This window comes from Perognathus longimembris, chromosome 4 (genome assembly GCF_023159225.1).
Source record: "Perognathus longimembris pacificus isolate PPM17 chromosome 4, ASM2315922v1, whole genome shotgun sequence".
Classification (NCBI taxonomy): domain Eukaryota; kingdom Metazoa; phylum Chordata; class Mammalia; order Rodentia; family Heteromyidae; genus Perognathus; species Perognathus longimembris.
Genome location: NC_063164.1, coordinates 62,842,270 through 62,862,760, shown reverse-complemented (window position 1 = coordinate 62,862,760; position 20,491 = coordinate 62,842,270). Strand labels below are relative to the sequence as shown.

Below are 20,491 nucleotides of genomic sequence, written 5' to 3'. Positions count from 1 at the left end.
ACTTTTCTTGTGTTGTATGCACAATTTCTACCTCACAACCACCCTATGAGATGGTTACATTGTTTTTCTCTCTTAAACATGAGGACACTAAGGAAGATGGGTCTCTATATGGTGACATGTCCTGAGAGTAATTCAGTGAGGCTTGAGAGGCCCTGCTCTCCTGTGTGATAATGAGGCACCAGCCACTCTTGTCAGCTTTGGGAATGCTAAAATACAAATTTCCAAATTCCTCCTAAATGGCTGCCATCAACTGTTCTGGTATCATTAAGGTAGGCTTCATGGCTAAGGAGTGAGTTGTTCATCTCAGCAGCTCCCACCTGTGTCCTCTCATTTAGGAACCTCAGCTCTGCAGGGGAGGAAGCACGGAAACAAATGCGATCCTGTGAGGGGCTGGTGGACTCGCTGCTGTATGTGATCCACACGTGCGTGAACACATCTGACTACGACAGCAAGGTCAGTGGCCACCTGACCCTGCGTATCCATCCCCAAATGGCAGGTGACAACTGCTGCCAATCACTATTTGCATGCCATCAGTTTTCTGAAAATTTCAAGCAACTTGTAAGAATACCTTGTAGATCTAAGGATGAGTCTCCAGGAATAGCAAGTTGGGAAAGACAGGAACATGAGAACTGAAAACAATATCCCTAGAACCATGAAATTCTCATGACTGGGTATAATAAAGACCCTACCCTGAGTCTCACTTCTTCCTATGGCCTCCCAGGCTCATACTCCAAGTAAACATCCCTGCTACCGCTTCTTCCAATTCTGTGTGCCTTATTCCTAGATGCATCCCTGTTCATGTCTACTGAGTCAAGGCTCAGAAACCCCTGACCTCTCTACCTTTCTCACCCTAGTGCAGCCCACAGCCCGCACTTTCTAATGTTCCTCCATGTCTTCCTCCTGCCCCTGGCCTAGGTTTCTCAATATGAGCTTCTTCATGAGCCCTTCTGTTTTCTTCCCTCCTGAGCCTAGAGCATTCTACTTGTCATTTTCCAGCTGTGACAATCAAGGATGAGCTTCCCTAGATGATGAAGAAAGTGCTCAGAAAAGGAAGATTGAGCCAGAGTATCCAGAGTTACAGAGTGGGACAGATACATGGTGTCAAGATGGGCTGAATAAAAAGAGGCCGTTGGTAGACCTTGGTTCATAAGAGAAAAAAATAATAAGTGATAGGCTTAGGGAAAAAGCAGAGGAGAGGTTCAAATAACAGCCTACTTTTTATTTGAGCTTCAGCGAAATTGAGTACAGGTTAAATAAGTTGGTAGGCAAATTAGACAAGTGCTGAACTTGGTGAGTCTGAGAGAGACTGTAGTTGTCTGTGTGATACAGACATTTAAGAACAAAAGATTATATGAAGAAAGCAAAGTATCAATAGGAATAAATCAGCAGCCACCCATCAGATGGAAGGGGTAGTGGGAGATAGAGGAGGAGGCAAGGAAGTGATGAGATAGTTTGTCTTGCCAAGGACCTACAGTGATGGCAGAATAGGGTTTTGGTATCTTAAGTGCAATATAACCTTCAATGGCACTGAGCCAGAGCCTTGGGCATTTTTAGTGAGCATAGAATCAGGTCCTTGATTATACTGAGAACATCTGTATCCCACCATTTGAGTGTCGCACAAAAATCTCTAGTATATTTTCTTTGGGTTATTTTACGCTCCCATAAATGAAGACATAGTTCCTTTGTCCTTCTCATTTATTGCCTTTGCACGTGCTCAGTACAGAAGTAGTGTGGTGTTTTTAATTATACGCCATGTTGGGTTTCAGACGGTGGAGAACTGTGTGTGCACCCTGAGGAACCTGTCCTATCGGCTGGAGCTCGAGGTCCCTCAAGCGCGGCTACTCGGGCTGAACGAGCTCGATGACTTGCTAGGGAAAGAATCTCCCAGCAAAGACTCCGAGCCAAGCTGCTGGGGGAAGAAGAAGAAAAAGAAAAAGAGGATGCCACAAGAGGATCAGGCTAGCATTTTATTTCATGTGTTTTCTTTTTCTGGGATGAATTCACATATTGGGCAAAAACAAAATTTCCTATGTAGCTAAATCTGGGTCCAGCAAAGATGAATGTTCTCGAGTATTGAAGGTAATTGTCATTTTGCTTCCACTTACTGTGAGCTGTTGTTTTGCAGTGGGATGGAGTTGGCCCTATTCCAGGACTGTCAAAGTCTCCCAAGGGAGTTGAAATGCTATGGCATCCTTCAGTGGTAAAACCATATCTGACTCTTCTAGCAGAAAGTTCCAACCCAGCCACCTTGGAAGGCTCTGCTGGATCTCTCCAGAACCTCTCTGCTGGCAACTGGAAGGTGAGATGTCTACCTCTGTCTACACTTTTTTCCATCTCTACAGTCAGATCTGCCGAGATGTGAAAAGGATGTGCTGTTTAGAGTTTGTGAAAGAGAGAGAGAGGTGGAAAAGGAGAAAAGCAGTTGACTTGGGGAGCCAGAGATAATACAGCAGAGTGGCTGGCAATACAAAACTGAAGGCAGTGAGCCAAACAGACTGTTGACAGTTTAGAATAGCGTATAGGTACTGTTCGATGGGATCCTGAAAGAGGACAGGGAAGAAAGATTAGGGAGAAGTAGAGCAGAGGTGGAAGTCTTCCTGCAGGGCAGTGCTTCCAGATTGAAGCTCTATGGAGGAGTAAAACTAAGCCAGCAGGGTCTGAAGTTGTACTATAGAGGGGACAATGCAGATAAAGGGACATTAGAAATAAAGCCTTCTGGGCTGGGAATATGACCGAGTGGTAAAGTGCTCACCTTGTATACATGAAGCCCTGGGTTTGATTCCTCAGCACCACATATATAGAAAGAGCCAGAAGTGGCTCAAATGGTAGAGTGCTATCCTTGAGCAAAAAGAAGCCAGGGAGAGTGCTCTGGCCCTGAGTTCAAGCCCCAGGACTGGCAAAAAAACAAAACAGAAATAAAGCCTTCTGTATGGGAAGGAAGGATAGCATGGGTGCAGACTGTAGGCTGGCCACTGAGAAAGTGGGCCAGGAATGATTGACTTGGAGCAAGGTATCACATTCAGGCCTGAAGGTCAAGCCTTAGGATGGGGACCTTGTCTTCAGACAGAGTTTAAGCAAATGAGTGACACAGGCCCATGTGGATGCCAATGGATTATTTCTGTGGCCTAGCTGAGGGGGAATTGAGGAGAAGGAGAAGTTAGGGCTTCCTTTGGGAACCAGAACAGCATTCAACTGAGAGATGACAGGAGCCCAAGTTAGAGCTTAGGTCAGGCAGCACCATGGGAAAGGAGACAGATGCTCCCCTAGTCCTCTCTTCCACAGTACCCAGCTCTCATGTCTGTCTCCTTTTACACATGTAAAGACCACTGAAAGGCCCAAGTATTGTTTATTTTATGCAAGTAGCAGCTGATGTGTGTAGATAGATAGATAGATAGATAGATAGATAGATAGATATTTATGATAGCTAATATATTTTGTTGTTGTTCCTTATTAACACTCCCAATTAAACTTAGTGCTAAGTGCTGGCTCAGACTCCTGTACATATCATCTGGGCCTATGATCTCTGTCTTCAGTTTCTTTATTTGTAAAATGAAGTTACCTTATGAGGTAGTTGTAAGGCTTACAGAGATTAACATGTTAGACTGAGGGCAGTTCCTGGAAAATAAGGATCTATAAGTATTTATGCTATAGGCCAGTGTTCACACCCAGCTTTAGTGACCAAAGAATCATTTGATGATATTAAAAATGACAATAATTAAAGTACATCGGATTCTAGGGTTGTTTTTTTTTAGAAGTAGATCTATCATTCAGTGACTCCAAGTTCAATGACAAGCTCACTTAAAATATAAACCTTGTATTTGAGGTGCTTTCGTGTATCAGAAGCAGTGAGTCAAAGTATTAGAGCCTCACTAACAAAACAGAATTCTGACTGCAAGTTGGTCTCCAAGTGAGGCAGGAAAGGATTTTTCCATCAAATTTCAATTAGACGTCAGACTGCATGAGTGCTTCACCCTATATAGTAAGAGTTGTCTATTTTCCCCACCTGTAGATTTCATTAGGTTTGGAAAATAAAGGTACCATTTCATGTGAAGAATGTTAATCAGATCTCTGAAAGGCATCTATCTATTCCTCTTACTTGCATTATTATTATGTTGGTATTCAGGAGACAAGGAGGTCAATCACATATTTTAATGTTCACAGAACTATACCAGTGGGGGAATCTTTGTCCTCATGACTTGGCCACCACAGGAAGGCATTAGATGTTCCATGAGCAGCATCTTTCAATTTTCCTGATTTCCAAAGGATGATTTGCATTGATTAAAATGTCAAATAAAGCTCATAGCTCAAAACAAGATTAAAGATCCATTTTCTGATGGGCTTTTTGGTTGTTTTACTGATAACTCAGCCTTCATTTCCAATTCATGTGGTGTAAAGTAGCTAACTAATCTTGAATGAGAATGCATTTTGCACACTGTCATACTTCCTCTTACAGTGTATGTGAATTATGATGCTAATGTTTCTGGAAAATTCCCTTTCTTCAAAGGCGAAGGATTTTTCCAAGCAATCTCTTTAACAAGTTACTGAAATCTAAATATTTTGCAGAGGATACAGAAAAATAAGTGCCTGAATTGAGACATGTTCTCCTTTCATGTTTACTGATGGGTTGGTTACTGTCTCTACTAGCCTATTTAGAGCCTCTAGACCTGGCACGGAGCCAAATGCAAAGAAAACACACCGTCCTTCCTTAATCATGTTTATGTATCTGAGATAGAAAGTAATCACTGCTTTCTCTGTTGTGCACAAAAATATCTGACAGATGGTGGTTTCAGATCTGCAGGCTTTGGGATTTCTTTTTAAATCAGTCATCCCAACCTATCTTTCTCTCTAACTCTGTTTTTCTTTTTTCTGGCACCACAGATTTAATCTCCAGTCGGGAAGAAAACATTTAATTTATTAGTTCATCTCTTGGAAACATCCCTTTTAGATTGCAGTAACGCAAGACTGGCACTCAATGTGAAATTACTGATTGCCTTATTCTGCTCCCCAGTTTGCAGCATACATCCGGGCAGCTGTCCGAAAGGAAAAAGGGCTCCCCATCCTTGTAGAGCTTCTGAGGATGGATAATGATAGAGTGGTCTCTTCTGTGGCGACTGCCCTGAGGAATATGGCACTGGACGTTCGCAACAAGGAACTTATAGGTACATTTTGGTGAATAGGGGAAGTACAAAGGAAAACAACAATATTTAAAATTCTCTTCTGTTGATTTAGTCCCTTTCCCTTCCCCAAATCAGATAAATGTGTATAAAAAGGCACAAGGTCTCAAAATCAAAAACAGTGACAACGGGATAAACCAAAAGGAAAGAAAAAGGAAGTAACATCATACGGTACATTAAAAATGAAAACCCCCTTGTTTTCATATCTTCAAATTCATTTCAATTAGCATCATTTTATATGGTCATATGTACACAACTATTGAGCTATTTTAGTGTTCCTCTGCTAGGATGATCCAGCAATCCCACTTCTGGGCATTTATCCAAAGGATCACAAACAAGGCCACACTGAAGCTACCAGCACAACCATATTCATTGCAGTACTTATTTACCATAGCTAAGATATCGAACCAATCCAGATGCCCCTTAGTAGATGAATGGATCAAGAAAATGTGGTATATATACACAATGTGCTTCCATCAGTAAGAATGACATTGCACCATTCGTAAGGAAATGGAAAGACTTGGAAAAAAATCATACTAAGTGAAGTAAGCCAGACACAAAGAAACTTGAGTTTCATGGTTTCCCTCATTTGTAAGAATTAGTATATATCTAGAATAGTCCTAGCAGAGGAGCACAATAGCTGAGCTTCAGTCTTGAATCACTGCCTCCTGGCCCTGTATCCCATACTGTCCTTTATAACCCCATGCTGGCTCAGTCCCTTCATCTGGGTTGGAAAGGAACTCTTCCTTAGCAGACTCTGATAGGGGGCTGACCACTCCTGATGGTATAGCCAGGACTTAACAATTGGAAGAAATGAGAGAGACTGAGGGAAACTCCTGCAACTGGATGAGCTTCACAGCTGGTTACTGTAGATTCCACTTATATTAAAAAGATGAGTGGTAAGAATGAGAGAGAGAGAGAGAACAGGCCAATAATATGTATCTTAGAGTTGCCATGAAGATTAAATGTGGTGACTTAGAACGAAAGTCCTTGACACAGTGCCTGGCAGAATTGCTGTTTCAAGTTCTTGTCCAGATTAGCCTGCTTTTAGCATAGCTCCTTTAAGCCATTATATCACAACAGAGATGCCGGGAGGTCTCTTCAAGAGTTTCATATCCTGCTCCTACCTGATCCAATTAGATAGACTGTGACTCTCAAGTTTCCACACCTCCTTGCAAGAAATCCTGAAGAGATTTTTTCCAAATTGTTTCTGTTGCATCTATAATCTTTGTTTTTGGTGGTGTTTTTTTTTTTTTTTTACTTTTTACAGTTTTTTTTATTTTTAAATTTTATTATAAAGATGATATACAGAGGAGTTACAGTTACATGAGTCAGGTAATGAGAACATTGTCACCCCTCCCTCATCCATATTCTTTGAATTTCATATAAGAAACACATATCATTTGGGCATTTCTAAAGAAAGAAAAAATATTTTACACATCTTTTGGCTTATTATTTTCCACACCTGGAAGACCAAGCATACAAGATAACTATTTTGTATATCCTTGTAAAGATTCCTTATTTGTGAGATCGGAGCCCCACCTGGGTTCATTGCTCAGCTCTACTTTACTGTGCACTTCTGTTCCCAGCACCCACCCTTTTCTTTGAACACCTCTTTTTTTCCTCAGCATCAGCACTAGCAAGAGACTTTCTCTTCTGGACCATTTTTCACCAAAACAACCACATAAACATTGGACATATATGTCTGTATGTATGTTGTGGGTGTGTGTCAATGTTTTGTTAGTTCATCATAGTTACTGTACACTCAGCTGAGTGGGGCCTACCTCTGCCGGGAGCTGCAGGATCTGAGGGGCAGCTGGGCCCATTGAGAGGCAGCGATTCAAGCCCCAGGAGTGCAATTTAAAGTTATGCCTTAGCAAAATGACAAACTGCATGTCATGTACCTTTTGGTCATTCGTGAGTATTCAAAATTAGCAATGCTAACTTATCATCTGTGCTGAAATACCACATTTGTCTTCTGAGCTTCCAGTGTCGTCACTGTTTTTCTGCTCTTCTTAACAATGTTTGCTGTGAGTAAGCTAGAGCGTTCCTCAGACATACAGGAAATTACAAGACCTGTAGCAGCCTGTCAGTATATACACCACTGTATATAAATAGGTCTTTGATGAAAACCACATTTACTCTCTCCATTAGCATAGAGAGAGAGGAAAAAAATAAAAACTTAAGAAAATATTTACTTGAGCTTTAGTTAATTTCTTTTGTTTGGAGTGCATTTATCTCAGTTTGTCAGTTGGTAATTGAAATTGAAAAAGCTGGAGATAATCTATTTTTAGAGAGATGTAAGAGAAACTCAGTATTTATAAAGAATTGCTTCAATAGCTACAAAACTCCCTCAGCCTCCTCCTATCGAGTACTTTATTGTTATGGTTATTGCATTACTCCTGGGAGATAACATACCTGTACTCTGCATAGCAAAATTCTTTAAGAGAATAGTACGTTGCTGCTGCTAATGTCAGACTGGCCAATGTACAACCTCAATTAATAAAACACTGTGCCCAGTTTACACATTGAGACCTAGGAAGGTTTAATGAAAAGTATTGTGTGGCAGCCTTGCTTGATCCAAAATCAAAGGTAAGTTTTTAAATGCTTCCAGAGGAAATTGGGCTATTTTGCTGCAGTTGAATTCAGTCAAGAATAAAACTTACTATCCCAATTCCTAATTATACACACTATTCCTGAAAATACTTAAAGCACCATGGTCAGTCTAATTGACTTTTGTGCAATAACATTTCTTTTTGCAACGCCATGGCAGTAATGTTTTATAAATCATTCATTTTTTTCAAGTAGCATAGTAGTAAATGTGAATGTTGGTGCTTTTCTTCCTTGCTGTGGGTTTTATTTGTTTTAATCCTTTATAGTATAAGGGTTTTCAACAGCAATAACCAAAAAGAAAAAAAAAACACATACTTTTTGAAAGTAGAATTTAGTCTTTTGCACTTGGCAGGTAAATATGCAATGCGAGACCTGGTCAACCGGCTTCCAGGCGGCAACGGCCCCAGCATACTGTCAGACGAGACCATGGCGGCCATCTGCTGTGCCCTGCACGAGGTCACCAGCAAAAACATGGAGAATGCCAAGGCCCTGGCCGACTCAGGAGGCATCGAGAAGCTGGTGAACATCACCAAAGGCAGGGGGGACAGGCAAGTGTGTTGCAAGGCTGGGCCACAAGTAAGGTGCTCTTTCCTGCCATTTCCCTGTGATTTGGCCTTTGTAGAATTATTTATTTATTTTATACAGGCTGACAAGCTAATCCAGCTCCAGCAGTTACATCCTGAAATGTTGGAAGAAGTGTTTTCCAACATGTAGACTTTTCTCTAGCTTTATTTTATTTTAACATCCCTTACCCCTCCGCCATTTTCTACCTCTATCTTAGTCTGCTCAAGCTGCTATAACATATCATGGACTGGGTACTTGGTTAACCACAGAAACTATCTCTCATCATCTTGCAAAGTTTGATTTCTGATCGGGGCCATTTCTGGTTTATAGATGGTGACTTCTAGCTATGTCTTCACCTGGTGGTGTGGTCAGGCTCTCTTGGGCCTCTTTTCCCAAAGAAAACACCAACACATTGGGGGTCAGGGTTTGGACATAGGAATTTAGGGGAAACACAAACATTCAGACCATAGCAATTTCTTAACACCAGCCACATCTATTCATGTCAGCACCTAGAAGAATCAGAAATGCCAGTATTAAGGAAATCCTAAAGGAGTGGGAGGCATCTCCCTTGTGCCCTGAGGTCTCCTCCAAGCCTGAGGACATGTTCTACAAAAACCATCTTGAATGCTCTGTTTGGGGATTGATTCCACTGCCAGGTGCTTAGTGTGAAAACCACCACTCTGCAGAGGGTCTGCTGTGTGGCCTCAGAATGTGCCCTGCACTTGGTCACACATTTCCCTTTACTTCTGGATGACACTAACTGACGAAGCAGCACAAGTGTGGAAGGGACAATCAGTGGCAAAAGCAAAATGCCCCTTGGCCTGGAGTTATAGCAGTAACTATAAATTTCCTTTGTGCTCAGACCAGTGAAATGTTAAGCCAGGATGCTTAGCACTGGCTCAAAACAACAGGAAAACAGGCACCCTGCACTATGGGGAAATGCTACACCTTCCCTTACTTTCCACCCTGTGCCTCACTATATTTCCTTCCTAGCTCTGATCCCTACCAACATGTGTTATATAAATCTTTCTCTTAGTATCCATCTCTCCCAGTAGCAGGGACTTCTCATTTCATTCACTTCTGTGTCCTAATTAGAACAGAGCTTGGCCCCAAATAGGTGCTCAGAAAATACTAATTAGATTCGCTCAATGGTAGTGCTAGAATTCATGTGATGTCTTACTAAGTTTTTCAGTCTATATGTTTAAAGAGATTTCTAAAATTGAGGAATAATGTAGCATATTATATTCTTACCCTTTAGATCCCTGTATCAACATAAACAGTATTTCCTTTCAGTCCTTTTTTTTATAAGGTGTTTTTAGTGCATGCATAACAAATGCATACAATTTCCTTGTTATCTTCAAGGAAATTAAACATTACAGATAGAGTTAAGTAAGGTCTCATTACCCCTGTCTCCCCTTCTCCTGAGGTAACCATAATCACTTTAAGTTGTCTGCACTGGTGCAAGGCACAAGAAGAAGCTGTAGAAATATCAAACTTGTACATACTAAAAAATAGAATCATGACCCTTCTCAAAAAAAACCACAAAAACACAAATCAGTCCTGGTTCAAATCAAGTTTGTCTTCTGTCTCCACACACTTACATCCCTCATGATTCTTTCATTCAGTAACTGTTTCCTAGCTGCTGTATGTTAAACACTGTTCTCTGTGCTGTGAGCCCAACAGATCCTTCAGTCCCACTGTAGGTAGACTAGGCACTATGTGAATAACAGCACACAAAACATAGCAGATGATGCTGAAGGTAGGACAAATAGTAATATCAGGGAAAGTAGACAAGACAAGCCAGGATCGGGGAAGGTGATTTAGGAAGGCCCACCCCATGGGAAGAGAGCCTTTGGGTCACACAGATTCGGAGGATCGAGGACTATGGTGGCTCTCTGGGGGAGGAGGATTTCAGCCAGAGGGACAGTAAGAGGGCCCTATGATAGAATGCAACAGCAGGGAGTCAGGCTGGAGCACACAGCCAGGGAAGGAAAAAAGTCAGAGAGGCAATGAGGCCACATATGCAGGATCCTGTAGATTCATAAAATAAATTTGTTTTAAACTCTCAAGTAAAACTCAAGCCATGGGAGAGCATTCAGCAGAAGAGGAATGTGAATCAAATGACCTTAACCCTCCCCCCAGTGGCAACCACACTAGCAGCTCTTTAGATGGTGAAGAAGACCTCATCCTTGGCAAGAACTCAGTAGAATCGTGCAGCAGAAGAGGATAGTGTCCTGGATGACTTCAAGGCTCTTGGCAAATGAGACCCAGAGTGGAACTGCCACTTACCAAGATAGAGAAGCTCTCGGGGGGGATGAGCTAGTATCTGATCTGGACTTGTTGCTTTTGAGAAGTGTGTTAGTCCTTCAGATTAAGTGTACCATCAACAGCAGAGTGTATGAGGTTGGGCTCAGGTTGAACATAGAAATTTGGAAATCAACAATAGTCTCAGTGATGTATTAGGAGAAGTGAAACAGCCATCACCGTGGAAGTAAGTGTTGTTGGTGAGAAGAGGAGCCAAGAATTTGTATTCGTAATCACAGCACTTGAAAGATGGGACAGGAGGATCATGAGTTCATAGCCACCCTGGACTATAGTGTAGCTGGGCTGGAGGTAAGGCTTAGCCAATCATGAGCAAGAAAGCTGAGTGACTTTGCCAGGTCCTGAGTTCAAGCCCCCATACCAGCGTTTCAAAAGAGATAGAAGATGAGAAGTCAGAGATGTGACTATATAATTTAAGGAACAGTACTGCAGAAGAGTAGAAAAAGATCCTTTTCTGAAGATTCGGGTTTCTGTTCATAGAACTTGTGCCTAGAAACATCTACTATCTCAGTATCATAAACCAGGCCTGGTCCCACCTTGTCAAGTGCTACAGTTGTCCTATTTGTAGGCAAATGCTGACTTGGGCGGTGGATGCAGAGAGGTCTCACCAACACTACCAGAGCCCGTAAAATCCCTGAATTTGCTATGCTCTTTCCTTTCCTAAGCCTTCAGTACTTTAGCAGCCCACATTGCAGTGGTAGAGGCAAAGGAAGTGGTTTGCAGCCTGCGTGCCTTTCTCCTCCTTCCACATGATTAATTTGACTGGGAAGATAAGAAGAAATCAGGTTTTAGATTTCATATACACTTATAGTCAAACATTCAGTGTTAAAATCTATTCTTAAAATAGAGGCATTAGGTTATCCTCAAGGCTCACTCAAGCACTAGTCCATGAGTAAACACACACACACACACACACACACACACACACACACACACACACACGTGAGCTAAAGACCTTACCCAAGGCAGAAAGCTGTGCCTATTCATCTGTGCAGGCACTGATATACATCATTGCCCCCTCCCCCACGTAAACCCAGTTACTTGTGGGTCAGCAAGGCTTAAGCAGAGCATCAACATTCACAGAGTGGAAGCCATATTTTCCAACTGTTATAACCTAACAAGTTTGTAGTAGAGGTGTCAGTGACAAGCAATTAAAGTATGTATTCAAAGGCCTTATAATGAAGGAGAAAACATTAATTTGGGATAGCTGCAAACATAGGATATATGGTCATAGTCACCTTAATCCCACAGCATGTGGTCATAGTTACCTTAAACCCACAGCTCCAGGAGCCCCGTGACAGTCTGAAGGGGGGTTGGTGCTGACAGCTAAAACAGCCTCACCTGATAGCCTGAGGGCCTCACTTTGATTTCTGCCACCACTGGTTGGGTATTGAACTCCCAGGCACACACGATTACTCAGGATGTCTCCCAGCAGCAGCCCCTGTCCTTTTGATCCTGAAAGTGACAGCCTCTTTCTTGGCCACTGATTTGCAGCCTGAGTTTCTCCATGTGGGGCCTGAGGCCATACTGCCCACATTCCTTATTGACAGTGCTCTCTCCCTAGGTCATCCCTGAAAGTGGTGAAGGCAGCAGCACAGGTCTTGAATACATTGTGGCAATATCGGGACCTCCGGAGCATTTACAGAAAGGTAACCTGCAAGAATAGCTCTGGCCTAATTAGTATTCATCAGAACACACATTCCTAATCCTTTATTGTGTGAAATGCCATTATTCATTTTAAGAGCTTTCCTTTTCTCTTTTCACTTTCCAGGATGGGTGGAACCAGAACCATTTTATTACACCTGTGTCAACGTTAGAGCGAGACCGATTCAAATCACATCCTTCCTTGTCCACCACCAACCAACAAATGTCACCCATCCTTCAGTCAGGTCAGTAGGCAATAACCACTCTTCTTGGAAAACATTCCCATGACAGAACAATGTTTGCCCATCAGGGAAGACTAAACATTAGTTGATTAAGCATGTCTTCTGTAGCACTGCACCTCAAGCTCAGAGCCTTCTTTGGGAATTGCTGCTGTTGTAAACAATAAGCCCGCTTTCTTCCTTACATTTGAAACATTTGCACTATTTATATCAGCTGTGGCATCTGAAAAAACTCCCAGGGCTTCCCCCAGCCCCTGCTTCTGCTTCACTAGGTTCAGGTAACTAGCCAGCGTGCGGGTAACTGATGCAGGAGATTGGGGTAATGGGGCCACACTTGGGGCACACTGATGATGTCCTGTCTGCAAGCTGGCCATCAATTTGGAATCTGCTTCAAACTGGCTTTGGAATTACATTTTTGAAACCACTTGGTTCTTGAACTTAGACTTTTTTGGCCCACAGCCTTAAGGGCCATCTCCTTTCCAGTGAAACCTCCTGGTGTGGCTTCATTACAAGCCGCTGGCACCCACTGCCCTAGGAACATGCCTTACCGCGGTGGCTTTCTAAAAATTCCCTTTGATTTTTAAGTTGGGAATCTCTGCCCCCTACCTATTTGTAGTGTTCAACTTGGTGGAATGATTTGAGAGGCAGCCTAAATTTTTTTCACAGGTAAGGGCAGATTATGACTACCAAGCCAAGTCAGTCCAGTAAATTTAATTCTTAAATAAAATAGGAAAGTTAATAGAGTTCTTATTTTTATTTGGCTTTAAACTGTGCATTCTGACATCTGTGTATTATCTGCCCTAGTCAAATGTGCTGCCGTCTTACTGTTCATGGGAATAAATATGGCCAAAAAACAAAGTTATATGCCCAGTGGTTGCTGATAAATTGAAAGTCCCCCTTGTACTAGGAATTTTTTTTAACACAACTGCACCTACTATGTATGGTAGATATTTATATCTTTGTTTTGAAATCATGAATTGTTGTCTCCAAAGCCCCATTTCTGGTTTTAACCTCCTCACAAAGCCTGAGGCTGTCTTCTTTTACAGAAGAATCTTTAGGGACTTAGAAAGAAAGATGCCAGGCAAAGAAAGAAATTTGCTACTTAAAAAAAGGAATATATACACAAAAAGAACCATCTCAGAGTAGCATATAGTTACTAAGCAACAAGCTTGCTCTTTGGACCTCTTAGACATATATGCTGAAAAAATGTCAGGTGCTGGTGGATCGTGCCTGTAATCCTAGCTACTCAGGAAGCTGAGATCTGAGATCACAGTTCGAAGTCAGCCTGGGCAGGAAAGTCCCCATGAGACTCTTATCTCCATTTAACCGCTCAAAACCCAGAAGTAGTGCTGTAGCTCAAGTGGTAGAGTGCCAGCCTTGAGCACAAAGAGGCTTAGGGACTGCGCCCAGGCCCTGAGTTCAAGTTCCACAACTGGGGAAAAAAAATATATTGGCTGGCCCTAGTCCTTGTTCCTAAGTATCCCTTGCATTCTGTTCAGAGGTAGGTTATTTTTTTTAATAATTACTTATTTATTGTCAAAGTGATGTACAGAGGGGTTATAGTTTCATACGTAAGGCAGTGGGTACATTTCTAGCGCCTAGGCCCTGAGTTCAAGGCCCATGACTGACAAAGTAAATTATTTGAGGCTCAAAGTAGCAGAGGTATAGGTTATATGTCACTCTTCTTCTACTACAGTTATTCTTAATGCTTACCTTCCATCCTTTATCACTAGTGTGGGCTCTACCTATGGAAACACCTGTAATTATGGGAAGCAAGCCTGTCTTTTCTGTCCTACCACCTTCCAGAAAAGCAGGCAGATGAGTGCCCTGTAGACCCTGCCCATGTGCTTACCTATATTGAACACACCAGTGTCCTGTCGGTGGGAAGTGACTGCATAGAGAAAGTACTTTAGTCAATGTCTGCTTCCTTGTGAAGGCATCTGTGCCTGGCAAACCACTGGGGCCAAGGTTGGGGGACTGTTAAGTGTATCACATGAATAAGTAGCCACTCATTTGTAACAAACTTGCATGCCAGACAGGTTTCTCCCTTTTGTGAAAAAAAACACAAAAAACCTTATAATAATTATATATGGATGGTCATGTCATTATTAGATGTTTGGCCGAAACTGGGATAAGAAGTCTGGGCCTTGCGAAGTCCGGGCTTAGTACCAGGAACTTCTAGATGAGCTTCCTCAGCCTTAATGAGCTTGCATGATTTCCCTGACAATAGACTACCATAAGAGAATTATAAATTTTATGAGCTTAGGCACTCTTGATCAAGCACATTTAGAGATGCAGATATTTTTGAAATAATTAGAAAAGAAAACATGCCATAAAATCTGTTTACTGAAGAGCCACACATAAAGATAATAGATGGCTGTTTACAAGCAACTAAACTGGGATGGCCAGATAGCAAATGTAACCCATGCATGGCTGTGAAGTTCCTGACTCACTGTGTTTCTGAGGGCTGAGCTTCAAGTGGTCACAGCGCTGGCAAAGCCTTGTAGCTATGCTGGGCTCTGCAATGCACTTTTCTCTCTTGCCGTGAGAGCCACTACTGGTGCTAACAGTGCTCAGTCTATGGGGTGTGGGTTCCAGATCCACAGATCTGGCTGCTCCTCAACTGCTAGCTCCTCTCAGAGTTGACTTGAAACACCAACTGTGTAGCTTCCTAATGACTGACCTTTGTTTACCTGGAGAGAATTTCCAAAGACACTGACAATCTGATTTCTCTCTCTTTCCCTCTTTCTCTCTTTCCTCCTTTGCCTCTCCTTCAGTTGGCAGCACCTCTTCCTCACCAGCACTGTTAGGAATCAGAGACCGCTCTGAGTACGATAGGACCCAGCCACCTATGCAGTATTACAATAGCCAAGGGGATGCCACACACAAAGGCCTGTACCCTGGTAAGATGCCAGTTGGGTGTATGCTACAGTACCTGGAAAAGCCACATTTCTGGTCACTCGGCCAGTGTCCTAGGAAATAGCTTGTGCTTGTATTGAGCTGGTCCCCCAGCAGCCAACCATGTTCCCAATCCGTCTTCCCTCCTCCCAGGATGGTTGCCTTTTCCATTTTTTTAAGCAAACTAAGCAAATGTAACTATAGGGTTGCCCAAAGTAAAAGGAGGACTGAATTCAAATGAGAGCTCATTTATGCTGTCCCGTGGCGGGGGGGATGGGGGGAGGCTCCTTGCTCCACTCCCTGACTGCCTGGCAGTTTCTCTCCATGTTTCTCATGTTTCTCATTTTTTTCTTTCGAAGTTTTTTTTTCTTTTTCCTTATTTATTGTCTAAGTGATGTACAGAGAGGTTCCATGTTCCTCATGTTATATAACCCTGGGCTCTGTGTGGTTTTGTGAGGCCTGCACGTTCCAGACTGGCTCATCTCCAAATTCAAACCAGAGAGTGGTGGTCAGTTCCATTTCTATTTCCTAGGGAAAAAGTGAATGTATGATGTGATTTTCCTCAGTGGTTATTTCTTATAAGAATAACATATATAATATGTTGATGTTTCATATCATATTCATAAAGGGCTCCAGAAAAATTATTTAACTATACCAGAAGTTTCAAATCAGTCTGAGCTCCCCTCCCAACCAAAAGTATCTTGCCTCAAAGGAAAAAAAAACACATCTATTTATTAAAAAGAAATAAAAGCAAGCAGCAACTTAACTACTGCTGGGGGAGCAGTCTCGGTTGTACCGTTGTCTTTGAAACTGTGATTTTACAGAGCTGTTTACTAATTGACTATTGTTACCATGGCATTTAATAGCTCAGGAAATTATAGATGCTACATCTCAAATACCAGGTTCTGTGCAGAAGGCAGCACACATACAAACTCCAATGTGTAGCTGGTCTAGATGTGCAGATGCCTGCTTGTAAAGATTGCTTCTTCAGCATGCATGCTTTTCTGTGTCTTCTCTGCTTGCTTCAATAAACTAACTTGCCTCCAGTAAGTTTCATTCTCCTTCTTAGAAAAAAATAAAAATCTTTGGTAGCCTTAAAACTAATAGGAAGGTAACTATATAGACTCTGAAACACCATTACCAAGATCTTTTCATTTTACAACCTGCTTCACCATGGCAGACACATGTGGCCCCGTTGTTGAGTACATGCCTGTGCTTGCTCTTCCCAGAACCTGCACTTTTGGATCACAGTCATTTTGAAAGTACAGAGCTCAGCCTCATATTTCATATACCTTCTCTCTGATCCTAGTTGTAGCTCAGAGGCTTAGAAGAGTGCTGCTGCTCAAAGCCAGGCAGAGAAATCCCCCCGTGGCTGAGCAGAACTTGAGAAAGACCCCTTTGGGGATGAGCTTGCATTTATGTTGCTTTTTTGTTAAAGCACACATGGCTCATTTTTGCTCTTAGCCCCAACCCGCCCCAGGCTACACAGCAGCCAAGCAAGATCCAGGGAGGCAAGACTGCTGTCTCTCTGTCTCTCTGTCCTCCCTGGCTCTGGGGAAGGCAGGCCCTGTTGGGGAGAGTACTAGTCGCCCTACTGTAGGGAGACTACAACAGTCATAACGGATCAGAATAATGAGCATTAGTTTTAATTTCATAAAATATTTTCTTACAGGCTCCAGCAAACCTTCACCAATTTACATCAGTTCCTATTCCTCACCAGCAAGAGAACAAAATAGACGGCTACAGGTGAATTTGCAATATCTTTTGTACAGAAGGTCGATTAGCAGGAACACAGTAAGGGGGCCAACGCGGGTTGACTTCCCAAAACTGGGCCAACTTGGCAGGGCCTGAGGAAATCTGCCTCCTTAGAAATGTACTTGTGGTTTTACTTCCGTGGTAGCTTCATGTTCTTGAATACCCATCAGTGCTACTAAGACCGCACACCACCACTAGTGGGGACAGCTGAGTCCATAATATGTGTTCTGCACTCAACCGTGTCCCTTCCCACTCCTTCCTGCCCTTTGCCCCCCCCAGCTCTGAAATAACTTCTGTCTTCTAGGTGAGGAAAGGTTGGCACACACACACTTTATTCGCATCTTGTCCTTTTTCTCAGAGACTTCATTCTCCATCTTCCGAACTTCTCCCCTCTTCCAGCTCCATGATTGAAAAGCCCTGAGGCCAGATCTGTTTACCTCAGAGGTCAAAGTGGACTTGGCCCCCGCTGGAGGGCAGCTGCTCTCATGCCAGAGTCCTGTGTATTTGGCAGACCCTTGCTCTGCTGTCGCAAGAGCCTTGTAACTAGTGCTAGGGACTTCTCAAGGCCATCTGATGGTTCCACCTAAGCCATCTGATGTCCCCTTTTATTTTCCAAAAACACAGAACAATTACATTTTCCCAAGACAAGAATAAAATAAATCCTATCCTTCAGAGGAGGCCTCTCTCCATGCTGCCATCTTTTCTTTGTAGATGGGAAAACAAAGTAGTTCGTAACATATTTGAAATTTGATTTTAGATTGGGGTCTCACTATTTTGCTCAGGCTGGTCTTGAACTTGTAGGCTCAAGCTGTCCTCCTGTCTCAACCTCCCAAGTAGCTGAGACTTCAGCATATACCACTACACCCAGTTTCTGTTTTTCACTTGATTTTAGTCAAGGAAAAGAGCCTCAGAATTATAACTACCTTAAAAAGAGAAGGTAGAGTTTTCTATCAAGAGTTTTCTGTTGGTAGATTTTAGCTGTAAATGTTAGAATTAATTTAGTATTAGAGTAAGATGCTGATATCTATATGGTAAATTTGAGGGGTCTAGGTATTGGATATGATAAGGAAGGAAGACACAAGAACTATGATGATTTGGAGAAATTAATGTGAGATCAAAGCAGCATAGAAGGTAATGGGGAGTGGGTTGCCTGTGTAAATGCTCACTTGTGCAGACTGCTTTCTTCAAATGGACTCATTAGTTCTGGGCTTAATGAAGCCTTTTCCTCAAAACTGTATGTGCTCATACATCTCTGCTAATTTTACTACTCTCCTACCTTGACATTGTTTATCCCTTTAATAGGACAACTTATAGCAGGGTTTCCAAAGGAAGATTGGTGTTCATCAAAACACATTTCTGTTTTTTTGGGGGGGTTTTAGGGGGGGGTTTTTTGGCCAGTCCTGGGCTTTGGACTCAGGGCCTGAGCACTGTCCCTGGCTTCTTTTTGCTCAAGGCTAGCATTCTGCCACTTGAGCCACAGCGCCACTTCTGGCCATTTTCTGTATATGTGGTGCTGGGGAATTGAACCTAGGACCTCCTGTATACAAGGCGAGCACTCTTGCCACTAGGCCATATCCCCAGCCCATTGTTTGTTTATTTTTTAATTAAACGATGGACTCAATCCTCGAAGGTAAATGTTCTTAAAGATGACTGCATAATCACACAATTATCTGAGACCAGAAATCTAGCTCCCAACTAAATCTATTAAGTAGTCAAGGTTAGCTATGTAAAAGCAAGAATCAAGGCCCTCCTTACAATTTGGCCTAGAGGTAACAGGCCCCTCGAGCAGCACACACAGCAGAGCTCCTGTGCTCTGCTGTGGCATTAGCTTCTCTAGAGGCCTTTAGGACAGGACTTGAGCAAAACAGGCTGGCCTGTCTATATGTATAATTGAAAATCCTTCCAAACACATGGGTGCACCTGAAACAACTCCTTAAGTCCACAAATAGAGCTTGAAAAATGTGAAACAGAAAGCCCACATTAGTGTTCAGTGTATATTTTCAAGAAGTGCTTTCATTTATTTGCCTTTCTATTTTGTCAACAGCATCAACAACTATATTATAGTCAAGATGACTCCAACAGAAAGAATTTTGATGCTTACAGATTGTATTTGCAGTCTCCTCATAGCTATGAAGATCCTTATTTTGATGACCGAGTTCACTTTCCAGCTTCTACTGATTACTCAACACAGTATGGACTGAAATCAACCACAAATTATGTAGACTTTTATTCCACTAAACGACCTTCTTATAGAGCAGAACAGTACCCAGGGTCCCCAGACTCGTGGGTGTAGCATTGAGACACTGGGCAGAGGAACTCTTTCTTTCTAATCTTGTTTGGATTGAGGTGAAAAGTCCATCTTGCTGATTTGATGATGAAATATGAAAGTGAAATGGAAGGAATGAGTGAAGAGTATATTTTATTTTCTTTTGAGGAATTTTCAGGGAAGTGAGGAAATCCGTGGGAGAGGACTTTCTAAGCTTTATCTAGGTGTTAGATCTAACTACTTGTAGGTTCTATAGTCTTGGTGAAGGTGTGGGTGATGTGACGAGAGGTTTGAGAAATGGGTGAAATGAGACGGGGTATGTGTAGGTCAAATCAAATTCAAGAGATGATTTTTTTAATGTGAATAAAGTTATGTTCTGATAGTTTGTACAGAAAAAAATGGATGCCCTTCATGTTTTATTGCTATTACTAAATGTCAAGATTGTATGCTATTATGTCCTGTAAATTTCTTTTGTTGGTGTAAATATGGAAATGCCACATTGGTTAAGTGCCATCATTTGTAATGCAGTGTGTCATTTGAAAAGAGAGTTGAAGAAAGTGACAGCTTACAACCAAATGGGTATCTCAAGGAATGGCTAACAGTTTCAAACAACGTGGACACCTTTGTTTTCACAATGAATAGTGAACTTTGGAAGCACAATGTCCAGCCTGGTATCGCAGCGCCATGCCCATTCCCTGCCTCTTTCATAGGACACGTCACTGCCATTTTCTATGCACATGAAAGAAAAATAAATGTGGAAATTTCATCCTTGGAAGTGTGTTCCCTGTTCTCTTTTTATCTTCTGACTATGAGATGGGCCACACCAAAGAATGAAGTGAGGACTTTTCCTTCTCTTCTTCTTGATACTGTTTTTTCCTGGGCTCTGTTTTGAATTGAATGCACTCTATAGTTTTATTGTATTGGGTTTTTGTTGTTATTGTCAGATTGTTGTATGTATTTAATTCCACTTTCCACATAAGAAAAATTATATCTGGGAGGCTGGCCATAACTAAATT

At 42.1% G+C, this 20,491-nt stretch overlaps 1 protein-coding gene across 17 annotated transcripts in view; it reads left to right on the top strand.

Annotated features, from left to right (window-relative positions):
- Pkp4 (plakophilin 4) overlaps positions 1 to 20,246 on the top strand; it is a 239,319-nt gene extending 219,073 nt beyond the window's left edge. For 13 of the 17 annotated variants that reach the window (XM_048345412.1, XM_048345410.1, XM_048345408.1 and 10 more), the window contains 10 exons: positions 336 to 453; positions 1,767 to 1,958; positions 2,126 to 2,299; positions 5,009 to 5,159; positions 8,140 to 8,335; positions 12,238 to 12,322; positions 12,445 to 12,562; positions 15,334 to 15,459; positions 17,127 to 17,200; positions 19,254 to 20,246. In XM_048345412.1, coding sequence (XP_048201369.1) covers positions 336 to 453; positions 1,767 to 1,958; positions 2,126 to 2,299; positions 5,009 to 5,159; positions 8,140 to 8,335; positions 12,238 to 12,322; positions 12,445 to 12,562; positions 15,334 to 15,459; positions 17,127 to 17,200; positions 19,254 to 19,502 — 1,483 coding nt within the window. In that variant the 3' untranslated portion in view covers positions 19,503 to 20,246. The remainder of the gene's footprint in view (positions 1 to 335; positions 454 to 1,766; positions 1,959 to 2,125; positions 2,300 to 5,008; positions 5,160 to 8,139; positions 8,336 to 12,237; positions 12,323 to 12,444; positions 12,563 to 15,333; positions 15,460 to 17,126; positions 17,201 to 19,253) is intronic. The other 4 variants (XM_048345422.1, XM_048345421.1, XM_048345411.1 and 1 more) reach the window with 2 other exon arrangements.
- The last annotated feature ends 245 nt before the right edge of the window (positions 20,247 to 20,491 follow it).